A 22,858-nucleotide genomic window follows, 5' to 3' on the forward strand; every position below is an offset into this window, starting at 1 on the left:
GAGTAACAACTTTTGTTCTGGCACTTTGGCCTACCTAAGGCTCAATTTTGGCGCGGTCGATTTGAAGTTCGACATTTTTCAAATGAATTTTTTTCAATAAATTTGTATGAAAGTGAATTGGTTTTAGTATTGTTGTAGATAGTATTAGAGGAGCTCTATAAGATAGGCTCATCACAAAAATGCACTTTTGATTTTTTAGGAAAAAAAGTTGCAACGAAATTTTTTTTCGCCCATCGATTTTCAAAAAATTCATCCAAAACATATGCTTCCGTCAATATTTTTGCTCAGAACTCATTCGTCAATCAGAGCATTGGATTTCGAACAAAATCTAAAAAATTTCGCTGAAATGTTCACACATCGACTTGAAATTTTACACGGAACTAAAATTTGATGAAAAATTACCAAAGCCAAAAAATAATTTCATTCTGTTGTTGTCTTGTCGACTAGAATTATGTTTAGTATATGTCATAGTATAACAAGTGGGCACAGTGGCTACTACGACTACTGCGGCACTATTCGATCAACTGAGTTAAGCTGCACACGCTTTGGTCAGGAGATAATTGAGTGACCGTTTAGAACATCGTATGTAGTCGTAAAATACTGTGTCAACCGTGTCTGTGTACAACAAAGGTATGGATTTCAGCACAGACACGTAAAATAGAAATCCAACGCCATATAGATTATGGCAAAATCATAAGAAATGTAGGATACAATCGGCTGATCACCGATTTATCTGAATTAATTGATCAACAGAAACCAGAAAGATAAGAATTCTTATCTCAAGGCCCTATGCTCCACTAGGAGTTAAAGGAAATAAAAAAAAAAAAAAAAAAAATATGTCAACAAAATGAAGTTTTGTTTTTTCATTCGGAACCATTACACTAAACACATCCTGTTTATATTCTGGTATTAACTAGTAATTATGATGAACCTTTAGCCACGTGTTCATAATTTTCATTTTTGTCACTTGGTTCACTTTGCTGCACCTTCAAAATGTAATCCTAGCAAAATAGCGCCCTGGAAATTATATTTTTGTCAAATTTTCCACAATTTTTTGTGTATATTGACGTTGGTTGCGGCGAGTCATGATGAATTTTGAGCAAAAATATTGATGGGAGCATATGTTTTGGATGACTTTTTTGAAAATCGATGGGCGAAAAAAAATTTCGTTGCAACTTTTTTTTCCTAAAAAATCAAAAGTGCATTTTTGTGAAGGGCCTATCTTATAGAGCTCCTCTAAAACTATCTACAACAATACTAAAACTTTCATACAAATTTATTGAAAAAAATTCATTTGAAAAATGTCGAACTTCAAATCGACCGCGCCAAAATTGAGCCTTAGGTAGGCCAAAGTGCCAGAACAAAAGTTGTTACTCTCGACCAGGTCTACAAAGGCCGCGCTAGCCGTTTTTTTCATTTTCAAAAATAAAAAATCGATAAATATATATATCTTACTATTCCATAGCTTAATGTAAACAACTACGTAACTACCTTTGTAGGTATATCATAAAGACCATGAAAATCTCCAAGTGTTGAACTCGCAGCAATTATATGCCCAACAGCAACAAATACAACATCACCAACTACAAAATGATCGTCTTGAAGCTGCCAAACGACAATCTCATATTCAGAATCAATCAAATCATAGATTTCAAATAGCAACACAAGCTCAACTGAAGCAATATCCCGGATTCTTATATCAACCTTCTTCACTTGATACTTTTCTAAGCTAAATGACATTATTACCAGAAATTTTACTCCGATATTTTTAAGGTACAGAATTTTTTTTTCATACTATACAAGTCATTTTTCTGTGTTGAATAGTGTAACATTGTAAGTTAATTTTACACTTTTGGTATACTCCATTGGCCTATCTGAATTTTTCCCCCTCTTCAATCGGAAAAAAGCCGTTTGATTGTGTTAAATTACATTACATTTAGAGCACCATATATTCCAAAAATATAGAGCACCATTAGTTGATTTTCAATAGTAAATATTTCAAACATTTCTTTTGTATTTAGTGACATTCTCTTTTCATCAATGTGCCATCGAATAATACATCAATATAGCCCCCTGGATCATATAGCACCCTACCCAATGAACAATTTGTAATACAAATTCACCCATTACCAGGCACAAATCCACGGTAAAATTTGGACCCGAATTTGTGTGTAGCTTCAGTTATTTTTACGGTTGCCATAGCGTAACATTCAGGTGTGAATACATGGAAAAGAGAAACGACAATCATTAGTATCAATTGTTTACTACCGTTGTACTGTTCTTATGAACGCACAACAATGCCACAAGATTTGTGTAACACAAATGGTGTCAAGCCTAGCTAAGCTAACTAATCGTTATAATATTTGTTTTATTTGATAATTTATGGATTCATGCTGCTGCTTGTCAGTTGACATTGTTTGGTGGTCTTCTCAACGAATCAGGCACTAGTACGCCAAACATCCGACAAAGTCCTGTGTAATTAGAAGCAAAAACATTAAATAATGAATAGACTCTATTTTCAATTGATTCATACCTTTGAGCATAATACATTTTGCAGCAACAATATCGCGGTGCCAAACAACTGTCTGTGAAGCAGCAACATCACCCTGAACATTTAAAGGCCAATTTTTGTAGGTAACATTAACCTTTGACATTAAACGCCCATTTCGAAGTATTCTCGCCACATCCTGATGATTGCCATTGCGAATTCGAAGCTTAATTTCCTTCCGTCCCTTATCCAAAGCACGTTTGCTAACCGTTGCTACAATTATATTTGGTAGACTAGCGACTGAGTCCGGTAGTCCAGCAATCGGTTTCGCTTTGCAACCGTAGCACACTTTGAATCGAAGCGGTTTTGTGTTCGCTGGAAATCGTTCTTGGCAATTTGCGCATGTTTGTGATGTTCCCCATTCATCTTCCATTTTCACCACTGAATGGCCAAGTTTCTTGACGCTCACCAAAAGTTTCCGAGATCCTGGACATCTTTTCCGTCTCTTCAAACCGAATGGCCGATTGGGTGGCATCTCCGATGCACCAAAGATAATTATTGACGGCATGTTGTTGGTCACTGTCAAGGCGATGTTATCATCTACTTGGTTCGACTTCAATGAAGTCACTTCATGTAATGATCAAAATCCAGTCGTGAATATTTGCGCGTAGCATATGCTGACATTCCTTTTCGTAGCGTTTTGATGCGATACTCAATGTACCATTTCCATGTTGAATTACGCGGTGATGGTGGACCGAATGGGTATGTCTTCAGATGATTCTTTTCCTCGATATCAAACCATCCAGCCAATTTTTTCGCTTCTTTTTCTCTTTGTTTCTGCCGAGTTTCCCAGTAGAATCGCGTGTTTGGTATTGTGATGTTTTCCTTCAAAATCATAAAAACAATTAGTTTCGATTAAAACACATTTCAAGTTAGATTTCAAAATATCTCACCTCAACGGCCGGTTCATCAGGTGTTTTTCGGATGTTGCGACGCGTTATAGCCAAGCACGTTTTTTCATTCGGATCGATGCCAATAACGTATTTCTTGCCCACAAGATTGTCCGCCTGTAAATATACATTTTCGTTGCACGCCTGCTCTAGTTTGGTGTACAGTGCCGAATTGTTTGGATCGTTTGCCCAATTGCTTGATTTTATCGACGTCGAACAACAAATTCCATAGTCCATCTCGATCATGATCTCTGTAGTATTCTTCGGGGTATTTATTCAGCCGGTTGGTATCAGTGTTCAGGAATCTGGGCACCACTTTTAGCTTACTTGCCAATTTTTTATACAAATCTCTCATATCCAAGCGCACGCACTTCAAATGATAATCGCATAACGGTAAAAGAGCAAAACTGTTTATTTTCCGTGGTCGATTGTTCGTTGGCTGTTGAAAGTTCGGATTGTTACGGAATATTTCATGAATGGTATTCCATTGTGCGGCATCACTGTGATGAGCTGCTACCTGACGTTGAATTTGTCCGAACAACCACAACGATTCAAACCAATGATCTTTTACAAAAAAATTATATATACTCAGCCATAGACTAGTGGTTAGCGTGCCAGGTTTGTGAGCATGAGGACACGAGTTCGATTCTCGGTCAAATTTCGTCCGGTATTTTTCCACCGTGATTCGTTCAAGGATTATCAGTGGTTTAATGAGGAGAAATTTGGGCCGGGTCTTGGACTTGTGGAGTGCTTCGGAGGGCACTTAAAGCCGTCGGTCCCGTGTGTGTGCACAACGAATAATGGGTTCAGCATAGACAACCGTAAAATGGAGTGCCTTTACGTTAGGTTGGTGTCTTGGATATGTCAAATATCCAATACGTCAACCGTAAAAAGGTAGTGCTGAACTATTGGTGAATATACCGGTAAATCAGTGGTGGTAGCATTCCTACATTAAATAGAGGAACCCAACGCCATCTGGAGTATGGTAGAGTTATGAGTGTTCACAACAACTGCAGTGAGTTGGGTCCTAAGTGAAGCAATGGTCTAGGCCCTGCCGAGCAGCTATGGTCACAGAAGGGCCCTGCCGAACAGCAAGGGCCGCTGAAGACCATGCTGAACAGATGGAACCCCGGCAATCTAGTAGCATCATAAATCAAACGGGCGTCTTGCAATAGGTAAATTAACCTGAGCAACGAGAAACTATGGATATTACTGAAAAGTTGACCTAGTATGCTCCCCGTACAAATCCAATAATCCAATACAAAAAATTTCATGCATTTTTCGCGTCGCCATCCAATTACGACCAGATCATCTTATAAAATGTTGGACTTTTCTATTCTTTCCACATTACCATTCGTCAAGTCGTTGGATCGATATGCTAACATTTTGGCATTTCTGATGTCGATGCCATCAAATCTCGGACCATTGGTGTTGTGATTTTAATACCAGCATCGCATTCGAAAGAATGACTCAAGTCGATCTTCACACCAAGTGGTGAGACCAGTTTTCGTATCCTTGCTTGGTCATTCGAACTGTTCATCACTGAAGTTTTCGACCATGAACCGCAACTCTGGCGGTATGGGATTTTGGCTATTATTATTGTAAACATTTTCGGCCAATACCGCATTGAAGCAATCGAAGAAGAACTGTCGACGATCCCGTCGCAAAAAGAATTGACGATCTTCATTATCGAGTGCTTCATTCACCTTGAATAAAATCAAAAGTGAAGCCAATGAGGCAACTTCCGTCATTTGAAGACTGCGCTCAAACAATATTTGCGTCACAACTGCTGCATGCTCCATTGCAACGAAATTATTTTCTTCTTCTCTTTCGTCATCGTATACCGGCGAATCGTTGTTATCTCTTTTTCTTTTCATTCTCGAAGAACTGATACAATAAAACGAAAATAAAAAAAAGACACAAATTTAAAAAAAAATGCACCAAATATAGCATAAATCACAAACACAATAAGATAAAAACACTTCTATCACAAATAAAATGAAACAGTAATGAAGAACGCATTATAAATATCACGTCTTACCTCAACAAAGTGACTCTGTATTCTAAATCGAATGATGAAATTTATTTCCAATGTGACATGAAATATTTTCCCGATCGAAATGTTGTTGGAATATTCACAGTAAATTTTATCAACACTCTGTTATTTCGAAATTGAAACAAAAATTGTGAATATATCCATTCCTTAGCGAACAGCGTTCCGAACACACAAAATCGTTGAAATTGAAATGACAATAAAATCAATTGATCGCCCAAACCACGCTACAAACACTCACATCTAATTCTCAAGAAATCCTCTTAAAAACAAAACAAAGTTTTATTGTAAACAAAATCGGTTGGTGCGATTGCAGTTTCAAACTGATGGAAGTCGTTTATACTAACAATACTGTCACACGATGCGAGCACATTTTTAATACATATAAATGAATATCTTTGGATTTGGTTTGATGTGTATACACTGAGCCCACAGCAATGAAACGAAAACAACAATAACACATATTTTTACTGTCAAAATTTTGATGTCAAAATGGTGTCGACATTGGTGACGATATTTTGAAACAGACTGTGTAATCCATATTCATCGTATATGATCCTATGTAAAGTTCTATACTTGATCTAGTTCACATTGATGGTTCAAATCGTTTATGTCCACTAGCGTGGACATGGACTGTGTGTTTCTTCTGTTACATGTACGTTGTAATGGATAAGTATAATAACATGGCGTCGTTCAAATAAATTTAAAAATCCGTCCACTCGTGTCGACACCATCTAGCACGGTAGTAGGGATTTCATTGCTGTGACCGAGCCAATCGAAAAATGTCAGTTGCATTTCGAAAATTCAAAATAATAATTCCAAATAAAGGAAATTAAATGCAATAAATGACGTATAAAAAATAGTTCTTCTGCAGAGTTTTAAATTAAATTATGCAAATCTCTTTCCTAACAAATTGTTTATTTTTTTATTCGAGCGTAAGATTTAGATTTTTAATTTAAAACTTAATGTATTGGGTTGTGTTCACATTATGTTGTCAAATGAAATATTATTGGAAGTGAAAGAAACAAGTGGATCCATTCCATTGGAATTCGTGGGAACTATGCATATAATCTCCGTTCCATTTGACACGAAAATGACCACCAGAATGGGCCAAAACGTTACATTTTTCAACGTTAGAATGTACTAAAAACATTACAAATTTGTTTTCTGTAAAGATCTTTATGTGAGTTCACAAGAGTATGCGACACCAATTCATTAAGAAAAAAATAATGGAGAAGACTCTAGGGGCTTTTATGTTCAAACGTATACTACTTTTAAGGCAAATATTGAAATATAATGCCGCATATCTAGAAAATGCGCAAATAAATGTGTATAACTGCACATATTTGGCGTATATTTCGCATATATTTCGTATATATTTCTTGTATGGCATATTTTTTCATTCTCTTTTGTGCGGTCTTCCTTCGAATGTGTGTGTACAATTGTACACTGTACAATGTCAGTACAAAATACGTATAATTCGGTGCACATTTATGCCGTATATATTCGCATTTATGATGAATAAGACGCGTATACTGTGAATATTTGTGTATATTTTGTATCATAAAAGCCCCTAGAGAAGACTAGTCTTCATAAATATGAGAAATGCAAAAAATATCAATATATAATATTGTCTGGATTTTATCAGAGCGTTTTGAAACATAATGCTCATTATCTAAAAAAAAAAAATCCTTTTTTGTTCATACAAAATTTCTAACGATGTTTGTGAAAAGAAATTCAAATAAATAACAGACAATTTATTTCAGTAAAAAGTTACAAAAAAACCCTTTCAATGTATTAGCAAACATAATTGTCAAATTCATCAAAGCACTTTAGCGAAAATAAATCTATAAAAAATATTATAGTTTTGTGTTTTTTTTTGTCACGAGAAAATAGAATGTGATGTTTGCGATACAAATACTTTTTGACACACATTAAAATATTATTATTGATATTATTTTACACATGCCCATAAGCTTCCAAATATTAATGGAGAATAGAAATTAGGTTAATAGCAGAAATATTTCCCAAAGATAACATTATTTACATTCAAATAGTACGAGGGAAAGTTAACCAATGACCAATGTGCCCCATGAAGAAAACATAAAAATATTTAAAAAAAAAATGAAGGAGAAGAGCGTGCGAATGAAAATGCTTACACTTTAAAAAGATTGTCAAATCAAAAGAAACTTTTTTAATTGAATTTGTTTATGATTTATATTGATTCTTTCATGTTATTAAAATTCAATAACAGCATTCAATAAAGTTATGATATTAAATTATCGATAACAAAAATGTTATCAATTATTTTGTTTTTATCTTGCAAGAAACTGATGAAATTTTTTGGATTTCATATACGGACGCTAGGAAGACATTTTCAACATATTTGTAAATTTATAATTGCTTGTTCATATTTTCACTAAAAACAATATAAAAAAATAATAAAAATTTTTTTCACTTCGATGGATTTTTTATTTCTCTTTTTTAGCACTACATGAAAAAACACTGATACAAGACATTGAGTTAAAATAAATGAGATACTGACTCGATTTGAAATAATTTGAAAATATACATGTATTAATTTAGTTCAACCACATTTAACTACTAATTATTCAGGAAATAACATGTACTTGGGCAAGACTCCCGTCTGAAAAGTTCCAAATGAACGACTGACTTTATCGTTTTTCTTATTAGTTGGAATTAGAAAAAAAAATATATAAATTGTTTCATTGAAAAAAGAAATTGCCGATTGAACAAATATATATTTGTAAACTAAGCAAAATACAACTCTCTTCTTTGCAACGTTGCATGTCTACGTGATTTAATATGCGTCTTACACTGGCAAGCCTGGATAGATGGCTATTTCTTGGAAAAATTCAGGATACATTGCAAGAATATCCTCTGATGACATTTCTTCATTTTCTGTTAGTGAGGATTCTTTGTCGAAACTGAAACTTTCCTTTCACTGATACAAAAATTCAATTTTTTTGTGATTTTTTCATGGAAACTGTGACAGAAATTGATTGCATCTCAAAATTAACGTCGGATTCGGTTTTCTCGTGCCAAAAAACCCCACAATACATATACCCCCAATCATCCTATAAAGTCAGATTTTGAATTAAGTTTCTACAATGAGCGCAATCTTGCTAACAAATTTTGCGTACGTATTTCATTGAATTTATAGGACGAAAATTATTGTTTTAACATAATAGATATTGAATTGAATATGTTTTTTGTAAAATATAACTGAAAAAATGAAATAATAATCAATATTTATTCCAAATTGAATGATACAAGGATGAAAGAATATATTACAAAACAATTTGTTTGATTAAAATAATATTTTATGCGATTTTATGTATCTTTTTCTTAAATGCGCTACCGGGCCTGCCCGATTAAGGGTTAAATTAAAAATCATTCTAGATTCAAAACACATTCATGGGAGAAAACTTTTATTACTCAAAAATGACAAATGTTACACAAAAGTGACGAATGTTACACAAAAATGACAAATTTTACACAAAAGTGACAAATATTACACAAAAATGACAAATTTTACATTTTTACTTTTGTGTAACATTTGTCATGTAACATTTGTCACTTTTGTGTAAAATTTGTCATTTTTGTGTAACATTTGCCGGCTGCCACACATTCATTTTTGGAAGTTTGTGACAAACTTTGTGTTACCTTTAGTTTACATTTTGTTTACATTTTGTTTACATTCTTCGATTTTTGGTAGAAAAATCAAAACATTTCAATAGAAAGTGTTCAATAGTCATTCAAATCGCTTGAAACTTCACCAGTACCTGGATTCTGATGATAAAAGATGATTACTGTTCATTTTTGTAAGATTTGCCATGAAAGTCTGGTCAATTTAAAAAAAAATCAAGTTTTTCCAAAAAATCGACTCTCGTTACTTCCAAGATCTTGCGGCACAGGTAAATGAATTCCGAATTTATTTTATATTTGGATAAAACTTTACATGCTTAATCTATGGACAAAATAGAACAAATGAAGAAAGTGAGACCATTGAAATTCCATAAAGTACGAATTCATGACAAGTCTACTCAGGAAGCTAATATCAGGCGCTGATATGGAGCGACAACAATACGTACGTGGAAGCGTAAACTTAAGTGTTCAAGCATGGTTCAGCAAGCTTCAGATTCAAATCGAGCAGCAATAGTACAGTGTGTTTTTGACGCCATGTTTTTCAATTGTGTTACCAAAAATTATGAAAAAGTTGTATTTAAACCGATATATTCATTATTTGTAAATTTACCCTGAATTTTCTGAGTATTTTTACAAAATGATATATTGACACATTTTGTAAATTTATTCCGAAAATTCAGAGTAAATTTACAAATGACATACAATACAGTGTTCGTTGGAACATAGTGCCATCTATTGAAATAATCTGAATCTACTTATACGAACTTTTTTCATGTGTCTACAAATCAAATAAAAAACCTCTATCAAGGTGAAGAACGAGTGACGAAACCAAAATTTGAAACACAAAATTTCTGATATCGATTTTGTGACGAAAATAGTTGGTAGATATATTTTCTGTGTACTGTGAATATAAACTTAATATACATTTGTATATTCGGAACGTTGCAGAAATTCTCTTCTTTTTACTTTGAGTTCATGCTGATGCAATGATTTTTATTTGATATCAATAGTTTTGTAAGCGCTATTTTCCAAGTTAAAGATTCAAGACACATGAATTTGAATATTTTTCAAATACAATGAAAATATGGATTTTTAGGTTATTTTTGGATCAAATTTATACAAATTATGGTTCATAATGAGGAACAGAGGTATTTTTCAGTGGTATGTGGTATGCATATTGTTTTATCTTTGACTTGAGGCTTAAATTGAAGAAATTTTCAGGAGAACATATGCGGTCTTTTTCGAAAAAATGCCCGTTATGTGTGTTATTCCACATGGAATTTTTAAGTCGCAATTGGCACCACTCGAGAGCTTACTTTAAGAACTTTCCAACGAATATGCATATGTCCTGGGTATGTCAAGTCTAGGTCCCACAGCGACCGTATGAAATAATGGCAATTTTTGCATGACCTTTTGCATAGTTTGCATTTATACTAACATTTTTGTAGATTTCTTTTAATTTAATTTGTGACTAACCGCATGCACCTCTCCCGACGATAGTCCACCTTCTGGCCTGGTGGTAGGGGACTTAAATTCGGTATTTTATCGATCTTATGCGAGGAAACCATCAAACATGTAGTTATTTGTTGTTAAGATTTCATATTTCATACATCTAGACATTTTTGTGAAAATTCGAATTTTGGTACATTTGGCCGATTTTTGGTGGAATAGCCATCCAAAACGGTCGATATTTTGTTCAATTTTGTTTGGCTAGTCACAGAGCATATTTACAGAGTCATTGGAGTACATTTTGGCCCATAAAATACTTCAAATGTTAAAATTAACATTTTTTGTCATTTTTGGCCATTTTTGGCCATTTTCGCACTATCAAAGGCCATATCGTGAAGACAAGAATTTTTAGGGATATAAGCTATGCGGCATTTTATAGCTTAGACTTGGGCCTTAAAATCGGTGAAATTTTCAAGTGACCATGAAAGGCTAGTTTTCGAGCTAATGACCATTATGTTTCCGGCCAACTGGTAACTTTTTGGTTTTTGGCCAATTTGGCCACTTCAACTTAAAATTTTTGGACCGCAAATGACTCCATTCGATAGCTCACTTCAAGACCTTTCCAATGATATGCATATGTCTGGGGGGGTGTCAAGTCATGGCGCTTCGGTGACCATAGGGAAAAAAGTCGAAAAGTGACTTTTGGAGGCCGGCCACGGCCAAGATGGCAACCAAATCGAAAAGTGCCGGAACAAAAAAGTCTTCGTTTTTTGTCTACTTTATTCACAGAAAGTTTGAAAAAGATCAGAAACAACTACGCAAAATTGGCCACAGACAGACAGACAGACATTTTGATTTTTCATAGGAATTCATATGAAATTTTTAAAATAATAAATTTTTCGAAGGGATTGATCGATTTCGACGGTTAGGGAGTCGTTAGAAAGGTATCGAGCTCTAGAATCCGAATATCGATGTCTCAGGGGTCGACGACCTCATTTAGGGTCATCTATGGCCGTAGAACTTAATTATGACCCTTTTCTTGAAAGGACCATATTTTGAAGACAGGTGGACCGATTTTCTTTGACATTTTTTCTTGATCTATGGCCCAAGGCCTTTCCAACCATACATCAATTGGGGCGAAAGGCCTTCTTGGTCTGGATTTCGTATATTACGTGTATATATAGCGAGTTCGACTTTTCAACACACTAATGTGGTTTCGTTGCAGAAATTCTCATATTCAAAACGTGAAAATCTACGGTTTATTCACATTGTTTTCATATTATATTCACAGAACAATCTTCCCATACCCATTAAACGTTTTTTTCTTGAACGTTTTATTTTGAAAATTCAAGCACATTTTTTCCCTTTACAGACCTTCTCTTTGTTACCTTTCAAACAAATTCACTTATTGTAAGAGTTTATATAAGACGGTTTTTGTCAAAAAAATTCCACCTAACAATGAAATTCTCACGTTTTTAGGTAGACTATTCGTTGTTTTTATGTGTTTTCTTAAGACCTAACTTAATGCATTTTCTAATACATAAAAAATACAGAAAAGCCCATATGTGGTAGGAAATAACATGTAAATATTATTTTGTGGAAATTTTACCTGTTTCTTGGCAAGGTCGTTCAAATCATTATTACATTATAGTTTGGATTAAATTATTACATTAAATTCACATAATGTTTTAAAATCGCAGTTAATGACTGTGTGTGATTATTTTTTAAAGCAATTTCAGTATGTAATAAGCAGTTTTTGTATGAACAATCGAATATGGTGGTATGATATATAAAAATAAAATGTATATTCAGATTTCAATGAGTGTGCTGAGCTCGAGAAGTAAACATAAGTGAATAAATAAAATGTGATTATTTTCATCATTTTGGATGGATTACTTGACAGAAGGTGCAGAAGAATATATATAATTTTGATGAGCTGGTTTTTCGTTTGAATCATCATTAAAATTAGTCAAAATTCAGTACGACAAAATATCGTTGCAGTGGTACTCGAAAGTGTTGGTGCTGTTGGTAACCATGTTAACGTTCTGGCTAATTCTTACGTTTGGGTTTTTATCCCAAACGAAAACGATGGCTGCAGAAACAATCCATGCAGCCATTGTTGCATCAACTTCACCTACCGTACATATTGATTCTAGTGATGCAAATGGTGATTTAGAAAGTGCTGAAACAAAAGATCCAAAGAAACAAATAAGACGTGTTAATAGTGATGGTTCATTTGTGATTGGGTATGAAACTGTTGATGGAACTTTTAAAATTGAAAGCCGTGATTTACTCGGCAATGTTAAAGGTACTTATGGCTATTTAGACGAAAATGGTGAAATAAAACGTGTTTCTTATATTGCAAATAATACAACTAATGGCTTAAAAAGAACTTCACAACCAATTAAAATACCAAACAAATCAGGAATATCATCTTCATCCACAACCCAGAGACCAATTACCTATCAAGGAAGCGCAACCCAATCCATTCGTTCTCATTCAAATATAATTCAACCATTAAGAAAACAATCATATTCATCTTCTCATAGGAGAATAGATCATACAATAAAATTGCAGAAATCTGAACCTTCTACTTTAGTTTATGCCACTTCAGTTCAATCAACCAATATACCAAGCACCATTTCTTCCAATCCGGAACCAACTTCTCAGTTAAAAGAAGAAGATTTTACGAAGGAATCAAAGATGAATAAAAGTTATAAATTTTCGAATGTCTCGAATGGAAAATCAGAACGCAAACAAATCCAAGGAAATTTGCTCAGACGTCAATTACCAAACGATCAAAGTGAAAATTTCGAAACCAAACCACAAATTATCTATGGTCAATCATCTGATGAAGATTTAACTGGTACTCAACGTCCATTATTCAGCACTACAAATTCTCCTCGCATTCCAGCAATAGTTATCGCAGCCAGAGAGAGACAGAGAGACTTAAGAGACAGAGTTTCTATATTGAAGAATATGAAAAACATTGTTTTACAACCTACACCTACCAATGAAAAGCCAATTCAGTTCCGAACAAAAACTGATGACAATCTAGAAAATGAATACTTTACACAAAGTCCGGTTCCAGTTCAAATACCAACTACCAGAGAAATTGTTCAAAAGGAAAAAATTGTCAAATATCGCAATCCAATATCACATTTTATGAAAACGAGCAAATCATCAAGTGAATTAGAAAACGCCAGTGGTCCAAAACAATATAAACTACCTGTATCAACAAAACTATTGCAACGTGAAGTAGAAAGTGAACAATATTTGCGTGAAACTTCAGCCTCTAATGCGAAAGATTCATCACTTGAGCAGTATACAAATAGTAACGAAAATGCTGCAACTCATCCTTTCTCACAATCAATAAATCCTTATTCTCAAATATCGCGAACAGTTGATGACCAACGCCCTCAACAGGTACATTTTTTGAACTCTCAAAAATTATATTTCATTTGACAATATTTTTTTTAATCTATTTTCATGTAGCAATTTTCATTTCCAATGCAACCATATCAAGCACTATCTCCACAATTGTCCAACTATATTGAAAGACCATTAACAGCAAGAGATTTTGAACGTTTACTCAATATTCTGGCAATTCGATTCCAACAACATCAACATATTGGTTATTCACAAGATGTGTTCACAAATGGTCTCAATGGCTTTAGAAATTATTATTCAGGATATAATCCTTATCAAATATTTCGTTCACCACTTTACAATCAATTCGATCCACGGTATACTGCTTTCAGTCGTACGCTTCCACCACTTCCACCACCTCCATGGGCTCCATACTCTGAACAAGAAAACATGTATCAAGCCCAAAATCCAAAGCAATATTACAGCACTGGCTATGACAGAACTGACGCGAATGATTTGTCAAATCAAAAATTTTCAAATCAAAATGGTGATTATCTTCCATCTAATGTTCGTGAAGAGCTATTGTATCGTATGTTAATGCTCGCTATACAACCAGATTTCACTCCGTCAATACCATTTTCTGACGCAAGTACAATTCATGAATACTTTAAATCAAAAATGCTTAGTAGTAGTACACCTTTGTCAGACACAAATTCAAAGAAACCCGTGCGAAGTGTTCAGATTTTAGGAGATGAATAATTAATTCTTTTCTTTACGCAAAAAAAATACATATATTAATATCATATCTTTATGATTTAACTGTAAATAATGTAGCCCAATTTTTTATATATTTTTAATTAGAATTTTTTTCATGCAAATGTGCATTGAAAAACTAATTTTCAGAAACAATATTATGTGAATCGATTACATAATAAATGTTGCTCATTAAAAAAACTGAAAAGTATTGTTATTATACAGTATGATCATTTTCTTTACATAATGAGTTACTATTTTCTTCAATGAGAGTTGTTTCAAATGAAGGTAAGTCAACAAATCCATTGTTTGTAAAATATTTAAATTACTAATACCAAACAACACCAAGAATAAACATTTCATTTAAACATGTTAACACATGTCTGGTTAACACATGTATGGTAATATATGTCTATTTTTATGAAAATCAAAATTGGAATGAATTCAATTTTATTATTCAATAAGTGAAAAAATGAATATGTAGGTAGTTATTGTATTGTGTTCAATTTCGGTATAGAAGTGTGTGAAGGATGTATTTACTTAAACATAAGAGGAATGATGAAATTTCATTTAGATGTCCTCTAAAATAGATCAAGAATAATTAATTTATGTGCTAGAATACGGGACAAATGTCTGTGCACGCATGAATCTGAATATTCAAATAATTTATAATGTTTTCATAACAAAATTATTTATAAACGAGAAACCGTTCGTTCCCCTTATTAATAAGCTTGCCAATTTATGTTTTGTTAACATTTTTAAAGTTTCCATCATATTACTTACAAAGCGCTACATGAATTGTAGAGTAGGGTGTTTCATTAGATTTTGAGCCACTCTGGTTGATGGACAAAAAGAATTTGTTGCGTGTTCTTCGTATGAAGAGTATACAATTAATTTTATTATTTGTCAATTGATGGCAATACTCGTAACTCAAATAAAAAAAAAAATACTTGAGATAATTTCTTTAAATTCATTTTGTTAATTGTCATTTTACGGAGCAAAACATGCAATGCGAAACAGAAACTGCTGTGACAAGAAACGATACATATACATCAGTAAAACATATATCTTACATTAGTCTAATTGCTTTTATTTCTTTTAATTGCTCAAAAAAAATGGTCACCACCTCAACTTAGAAATTTTCCGCACTATGACACAACCTAGTAATAGGAAAAATCCATATTTCACACCAAATTTGAATGCTCGATTACTAAAGCTTGCACTCTGTGGTGGTACTGATAGTATTTTGGCTAATGTTGATTCATCAAGCATTCCCTAAAAGAGAATCACAAAAGAAAACAAAAAAAATAATAAACATATAAGGGAAGTTATTTTACACTAAGAGAGTTCCATTGTGATGCACAAGACATTGTGGTGTACTTTTTTCAATATGACAGTCCACGATCGAAATTCTTAAGTACATCAATTCTTGATTGTCCAGTTATCTTAAATTAATTTGGCACATAATGTAACTTTCTAATATCTAAAGTTTTGACTTAAAAATTCGATTTTTTTTACTTGAACTCAAGTTTTCATTGAAATGAAATGTCTTTTTTACAATTTTAAAATAACATACAAAGAAGCGATAAGATTACTGTTTAAAACGATAAAAAAATAAAATTTACGTTAGTTGGCGCTACATTGTATGTAATGAGCGTATACTTTCCATTTAGTCCGTGGCAATGGAAAACAAGTTTGCATAGAATGCAGAACTATATGTGAATTTTATTTTTTATCGTTTTAGGCAATAATTAATCGTGTTGCATCATTTTGCTTCTTAAATTTGATATTCTATAAGACATCACTATTCTTAGGTAGCTGAGGGACAAACTTAGGAATTTCGATCGTGCACTGTGGTTGCAATAAAATAACAATAATAACCTTTTTCCAATTACCTAGAGTTGATCAGGAGAAAAGAAAGCAATAAGTAATGTAACAGAATGGAAAATGAGATTATAATAGAAATTATATAGTTTAATCTAAAAATCAATGACCACAACAACATTGCTTTAATGTGAGATTTGGTAGTAGCAGTAAAACACGGGAGACTGCTGAAATGGCAAACGCCAAATATATACGGACCTACGGCAGTGCCATTTCAGCGGTCTTCCGTGTTTTTCATACAAGCCTCCCATATACAGTCTGTCCCATAGTAGAGGCCGCTTGATTTAACCACAAAAAGTTTCAAATATCTTGAAAATATTTTTGGTGTCGCCAGATGGCACCATAAGCTGATGCGCCAATTAACATTGACAGTTCTCAAATCACTACAGTGTTTGTTGTGCAACGAAAACATGGATTCGGAATATTTTCATAAGCGTTTTGAAGCGGTGTTTTTGCATTTACATCCAAAAGGACCAAGAATGTCAATCGCATCAAATGCTAAATACATTAAAAAGTCAAAACGGTTCGTCAAGCACTGGATTGACCATTATAACAGTGAAAGAAATGTGAACGATCAGCCCAATGTGAAGCCAAACCGAGCCACCTCGCCAAAGCAAGATAAACGGATAGTCAGGTTGTTCGATGAAAATCCAGGTATGACGTTGCGCCAAGGCGTTGAACGACTACGGTGTCTTAATATAGACGTCTCGAAGACCACGCTCAAAAGAAGATTGGATATCGCCGGTGTTCATTATCGCAGTACAGTGAAGAAATCACTTTTGACAGAAAACCAGAAGAAAAACGCATTGACTGGGCAAACCAAAATTCAACAAGAGATTGGAGCGAAGTTATATACACTGACGAGTCATTCTTTTGGCTGGTCGTTCGCCGAAAAGAGAGTGGTCGTTCGCACTGTAAAGCATCCGAAAAAGGTCCATGTTTATGGTTGCTTCTGTGAAGCTGGTTTTGGATAGTTGACCGTATTCACGGGCATTCTAAATGCCGTGAGGATGAACCAAATTTATTCGTCGACACTGTTACCCACCGCCAAGAAGTTCTATGGCAACGACAATTCAAATTGGCTTCTATTAGAAGACAACGATCCAAAAAACAAAAGTCGTCTCTGCACCGCTTGGAAAGAGGAAAATGGAATAAAACAAATTGAGTGGCCGCCACAGTCACCTGATTGCAATCCAATCGAAAAATATTGGGCCATTATTAAGGCAAGGCTCCGTGGTAAAACACACCGCAATTTGAAGCAGCTCAGTTCATTCATTCAACGCCAGTGGAAATGTTTTCAACGTGAATATGCTGAAAATTTGAGCAAAAGTATGCCGAAAAGATGTGCCGTGTAATCGAAAAGGATGGTGAATGGATTAAATATTGATTATTGGCGTTGTAGCTTAGAAACTCGAATAATTTTGTAAAACTTTTGAGTTTTAATATGAAAAATCAAGCGGCCTCTACTATGGGACAGACTGTAGATGGTAAAAAATCGCGAAAAATGAAAAAAATAATTAAATTTTTTTTTTCAATTCTCAAATACTACTCAATTTTCTGTATCACCTGGTGAAATCAGAATGAAAAGAATCGCATTCCATATCATCTAAATCACGATCTGGACTTTTTTCACTGTTTGAGTGCTCTATACCGAGTCTCCGAGAGTTTCATATAAACTTTCTATTTGATGCCTATTGAATAGTAAGCGAATACCAATCGTTATTGAATCAATAGGCGTCATTTGGCTGTTTCAAGGCGAGTTTATATGAAACTCTCGGAGACTCGGTATAGAGCACTCAAACAGTGAAAAAAGTCCAGATGGTGATTTAGATGATATGGAATGCGATTTTTTTCATTCTGATTTCACCAGGTGATACAGAAAATTGAGTAGTATTTGAGAATTGAAGAAAAATTTTTTATTATTTTTTCCATTTTTCGCGATTTTTCACCATCTACATGGGATGCTTGTATGAAAAACACGGAAGACCGCTAAAATGGCAAACGCCAAATATATACGGACCTACGACAGTGCCATTTCAGCGGTCTTCCGTGTTTTTCATACAAGCATCCCATGTAGATGGTGAAAAATCGCGAAAAATGGAAAAAATTATTAAATTTTTTTTCTTTGATTTACAAATACTACTCAATTTTCTGTATCACCTGGTGAAATCAGAATGAAACAAATCGCATTCCATATCATCCAAATCACGATCTGGACTTTTTTCACTGTTTGAGTGCTCTAAACCGAGTCTACGAGAGTTTCATATAAACTTGCTATGTGATGCCTATTGAAAAGTAAGCGAATACCAATCGTGATTGAATCAATAGGCGTCATTTGGCTATTGAAAGGCGAGAGAAAGTTGCAACTGTGAAAATTTTAATGAAATTTCTATTAACATTCTAATAAAAAATCTACTAAGATTCTAATAAAAAATCTACTAAGACCTAATAATTAGTAGTTGTTAGTAGCTAGTAAAATAATAATTATTACTTCTACTAAGAACTACTAAGTAATAAAATAATAAAAACGATGAAACTAATAAAGTAATAAAAATTCTACTAATTAGTAGAAAAATTAACACCTATGTTCCAAATCGTTTGAAACTTCACAAGTGGTAAGTGTTTAGATGGAAAATGACGATTACTATCAATTTTTAGTCGGTTGAGCGAAGATATATTAAAGTTAATTTTTTTAGCTTAAATGAATTTTTTTCTTTCTCACAAAAAATCAATCAATGCGGTGCTATGGAATTCTTATTCGAACGTCAAAACTAAAATAATCTTTCTGCGCGAACGAATAAAACACACAGAATCACACAATCGATGTCAACGCAGTGGTTAAACACAATATTCAAATCAATTCACCAGAATGTGTGTCTCTCTCTATCTTTGTGTGTGTGTGTTTCTGCTGTCGTGTGTCCGTCCATTTGCTGCACAATGTTGTCGTTATGACGTTGATCCGATGCTGTTACACTGGCTGTGTGTAACAGCCGGCTCATCTCTCTACTACATATCAAATCTCAATGTTTGTAAGCAATGTATTCCTTTCCTATGTGTGTGCGTTTGTGTGTGGTCAAAATAGATAGTTTCCTACATTCTAAAAGTTTCCCAATCATCACTCACTCACTCACTCAGTCATTCATTCGGCCAATACACACACACTATCCAATTACTTTCAATCCCAGCAATGTGCCCTATGCCAACAACTGCAACAACCTTAGTTGGCTTTGGTTTTCCGTCGGATTCAAGTAGCTAGCAAGAATTACAAAAGAACAAAATTTAAAATTGTAGAAATGAGGAGACAACTCGAATTATTGGGGGTGCAACTTAAAAACCAGGTTTATTTATTAACCAGAAGGTTTATTTAAAGGAACATGTAAAATATATTTTATTCAAAGTACTGTCCATCGTTAGCCACTACTTTTTCCCATTTTTTGGAAATTTTCGGATTCCATGTCTAAAGGACTATTAGTTTTTTTCAGGTATCTAATTACAGAGTCATTTTTCGACTTTTTTAAAGTTTGCACATAATTGATCAGAAACGGTGCACTGCACCCATTGAAATGAGTGGTATTTAGAAAGAGAGATGTCCAGTGAGTACAGCGGGGGTATAAAGATTTTGTATCGATCTATTTTTCAAACAATTTTTAATGATTTTGCAAAAGTGGAAGAATTCACTTTTTTAAAAATTTAGATAATTGAATTTTTCTTCAATTTTCTTGTAATTTTTCTGTAACATTTCAACCAAAAACGATCAGTCGACATCAATAAAGGTCATCTGTAACAATTTTGACCAGTTGTAATTCGATCAAGTTTGATTACGTCACCCAATTGGCGGAATCACGAATATTTGTATTTCATTTTTGTTATTCAGCTCAACTTACATATGGTTTTTTATGCTTGAAATTCTTGAAATAGATCCCTCCTTTACAATCAATCTCAATTCAATACGAAAATGAATCCATTTGTAAATTTAGAGCGATGTTCAATTAGTCTTATACTGCCATTCAACCAAATTTTCCTTCAGTTCAAATTCGCTACAATTTTCACCACTTTAACGATATGTAAATATTTGGTATCAATCGCATTGTTCATATTTAGTCAATCCACAACTTTTAGATGCATTTAACATGACTTTTTAGCAAAAATGAGTGAAATAATTCAACTTGAATTTTTATGGTGAATTTGGAGTTTTACACCAAATTCACCACTCAGTGTTAACCAAACTCAACATTTTTGTGTTGGAATCGACAGATCTTGTTAATCTCAATGCAACATAACGTTCAGATGCATTTGTGATTGGATTAAAGAGAAAAAAATTAAATTCCCGCAAATGCTGTATTTTTCTCGAATTATTAAAACTTTCCATGGTTGAAAAAAAAAATGTTGCGCAGAAGATAAAATATTTGTTTTTGCTGTTTTGACAGCTATTGAATGACACTTCCAAATGACATATATTTCATTGATATACTACGACACAATTACAAGTGGTGACATCTAGCATCAAATTCCGGTTTTTAAGTTGCACCCCCAATATGTAAATTATCAAATTTAGTTATCAATCAAATACCTGAGGCATCGCAGCGACGTGTAATGAATGACATAAATAAATATCGCGTTCAGTAACAAAAACATCACGGAATACTGGATATTCATCTGCCATTTGTTCCAATAATTCTTCAAGTAAATCCTTCTGTTTGCATTGCTCCACTTCCTCCTTTGTTATGGTTTTGTTGGAAAATATTAACTTGAAAACAATTTTCATCGTCTGCCAAAGTGTTAAACTATTAAATGCTCTTTGTAAAGTTATATTTATAGATCGATCCCCAAGATGCAAGATAGGTGATGGTAAACATTTCATTTCTTCTATTGCACGACGAAACTCTCCCTGGGGTGGATAAATCAGAGATGAAAAATTACTGGTAACATTTCTATCATACTATATGAAATTGTTCTAGAGGAAAAAAACAAATTGAATTTTTGTATAGCAGCCATGGACTATTTTTTACACAAAAAAATAACGTTTTGAAAGTTTGAGGAGATTTGGCTCAAAAACGAATATTTTGTATGGGAGGTACTCTTAATTTTCGTTGAAATGTCTCCAAATCCTCCGAATGTAATTTTTTTTTGTGAAAGAATAACAGTGCAAATTTTCACGTCATTAAGGTAGCATACAGGCATGGCTCCCGTACAAAAAATTTTTGTGACTGTTTGGACCGAAGGAACGCTGTTTGGTGCAGTTATTATTATCAAATAAAAAACCTCTATCGAGGTGAAGAACGAGTGACGAAACCAAAATTCGAAACACAAAATTTCTGATATCAATTTTGTGATGAAAAAGTTGGTAGATATATTCTCTGTGTACTGTGAACATAAACTTAATATCCTTCTGGGTCTGGATTTCGTATATTTCGTGTATATATAGCGAGTTCGACTTTTTGTGGTTTCATCACTCGCGCGAACTGCCGTCCGCTGTGATTATCAAAAATAATTTTTATGGCAAAACTATAGTCAGACATATTTTTTTATAGTGTTTTGTTATTTGTATCGCTAAAGTGTGAAAAATCTTTTACGAGTACTTCTGCTATTAAATTAAAGAATATTTCGATTTGAACATATTGACCCAAAGAAGTGGGGACAATCTTTTTGAGAAATTGTTTTGATTTTTTGAAGAAGAAAATGAATGAAAACATTGGTGCAATTCGTTTTGAATAGATTTAGTGACCATACATACTGCAAATTCACCGTAACTTTCATTCCACTTCGTCACATAAGCAATTTGAAGTAGATCTAGATAGCTAGGAAATGAACGCCTGAATTTACTCTCAAGACTTTTGGGCCATATCTTAATTGGAAATTTTTCCTTTCTTTTCTAAAAACATTGTCAAATCTATATGGTTGTCTCTGTCACTCCCATGAAAATTAACATTTGAGTTTGACAGCTGGCGAACTTTTTGACATTTTTCTTTCCAAAAAGAATTGAAAATGCAGAAGAATTTGTCGAACGATATAAGTACAAAACACTTCTTTGGAAGTTCCGACTGTAACGCAATCCTCAAACCCAAACTCAAGGGGAAAAGGAGGGCAGCCATTTTAGTCAAAAAAGGTGCTTCTCAAAGAGCATATGGTCCCGAACCCTTTCTACCTTGGAACGAAAGGAAATGTAGGAACATATGTAACAAATGGTTACAGGAACGTATTATCATACGATGGCGTAACACAAATACATGCTCGACAACTAGA

General features: G+C 33.7%; 4 protein-coding genes across 7 annotated transcripts in view; 2 read left to right on the plus strand and 2 right to left on the minus strand.

Moving 5' to 3' along the window:
- LOC116338388 overlaps positions 1-5,396 on the plus strand; it is a 30,836-nt gene extending 25,440 nt beyond the window's left edge. For 2 of the 4 annotated variants that reach the window (XM_031763596.1, XM_031763597.1), the window contains one exon: positions 1,500-5,396. In XM_031763596.1, the coding sequence (XP_031619456.1) occupies positions 1,500-1,733 (234 nt within the window). In that variant the 3' untranslated portion in view covers positions 1,734-5,396. Of the gene's footprint in view, positions 1-1,465 lie in introns of all 4 variants that reach the window. The other 2 variants (XM_031763598.1, XM_031763599.1) reach the window with 2 other exon arrangements.
- Positions 3,096-5,321, minus strand: LOC116338391. Its single transcript, XM_031763600.1, has 2 exons — positions 3,442-5,321; positions 3,096-3,373 (listed from the first exon to the last, which is right to left on the minus strand). The coding sequence occupies exons 1-2, from the start codon at positions 3,682-3,684 to the stop codon at positions 3,113-3,115; spliced, it is 504 nt and encodes a 167-aa protein (XP_031619460.1). The 5' UTR covers positions 3,685-5,321; the 3' UTR covers positions 3,096-3,112.
- A 7,013-nt stretch (positions 5,397-12,409) lies between the features above and the next one.
- Positions 12,410-14,939, plus strand: LOC116338386. Its single transcript, XM_031763594.1, has 2 exons — positions 12,410-14,035; positions 14,105-14,939. The coding sequence occupies exons 1-2, from the start codon at positions 12,644-12,646 to the stop codon at positions 14,735-14,737; spliced, it is 2,025 nt and encodes a 674-aa protein (XP_031619454.1). The 5' UTR covers positions 12,410-12,643; the 3' UTR covers positions 14,738-14,939.
- An 861-nt stretch (positions 14,940-15,800) lies between these two features.
- Positions 15,801-21,531, minus strand: LOC116338385 (traB domain-containing protein-like). The gene is made up of 4 exons (XM_031763593.1): positions 21,186-21,531; positions 19,789-19,867; positions 16,613-16,626; positions 15,801-16,006 (listed from the first exon to the last, which is right to left on the minus strand). The coding sequence occupies exons 1-4, from the start codon at positions 21,474-21,476 to the stop codon at positions 15,851-15,853; spliced, it is 540 nt and encodes a 179-aa protein (XP_031619453.1). The 5' UTR covers positions 21,477-21,531; the 3' UTR covers positions 15,801-15,850.
- Positions 21,532-22,858: the final 1,327 nt, after the last annotated feature.

The sequence above is a fragment of the Contarinia nasturtii genome, unplaced genomic scaffold (genome assembly GCF_009176525.2).
Source record: "Contarinia nasturtii isolate CC-2019 unplaced genomic scaffold, AAFC_CNas_1.1 Cnas_scaffold_406, whole genome shotgun sequence".
NCBI classification, from domain to species: Eukaryota; Metazoa; Arthropoda; class Insecta; order Diptera; family Cecidomyiidae; genus Contarinia; species Contarinia nasturtii.

Bases quoted from the DNA above. Each gene is read 5' to 3' on its own strand.
- LOC116338386 (XM_031763594.1), top strand. From the start codon at position 12,644: ATGTTAACGTTCTGGCTAATTCTTACGTTTGGGTTTTTATCCCAAACG. The intron at 14,036-14,104 runs GTACATTTTTTG...ATTTTCATGTAG, and splicing joins ATGACCAACGCCCTCAACAG to CAATTTTCATTTCCAATGCA.
- LOC116338385 (XM_031763593.1), bottom strand. From the start codon at position 21,476: ATGAAATGTTTACCATCACCTATCTTGCATCTTGGGGATCGATCTATA. The intron at 19,868-21,185 runs GTATTTGATTGA...AATTCTTGCTAG, and splicing joins ACGTCGCTGCGATGCCTCAG to CTACTTGAATCCGACGGAAA.
- LOC116338391 (XM_031763600.1), bottom strand. From the start codon at position 3,684: ATGATCGAGATGGACTATGGAATTTGTTGTTCGACGTCGATAAAATCA. The intron at 3,374-3,441 runs GTGAGATATTTT...ATGATTTTGAAG, and splicing joins CTGATGAACCGGCCGTTGAG to GAAAACATCACAATACCAAA.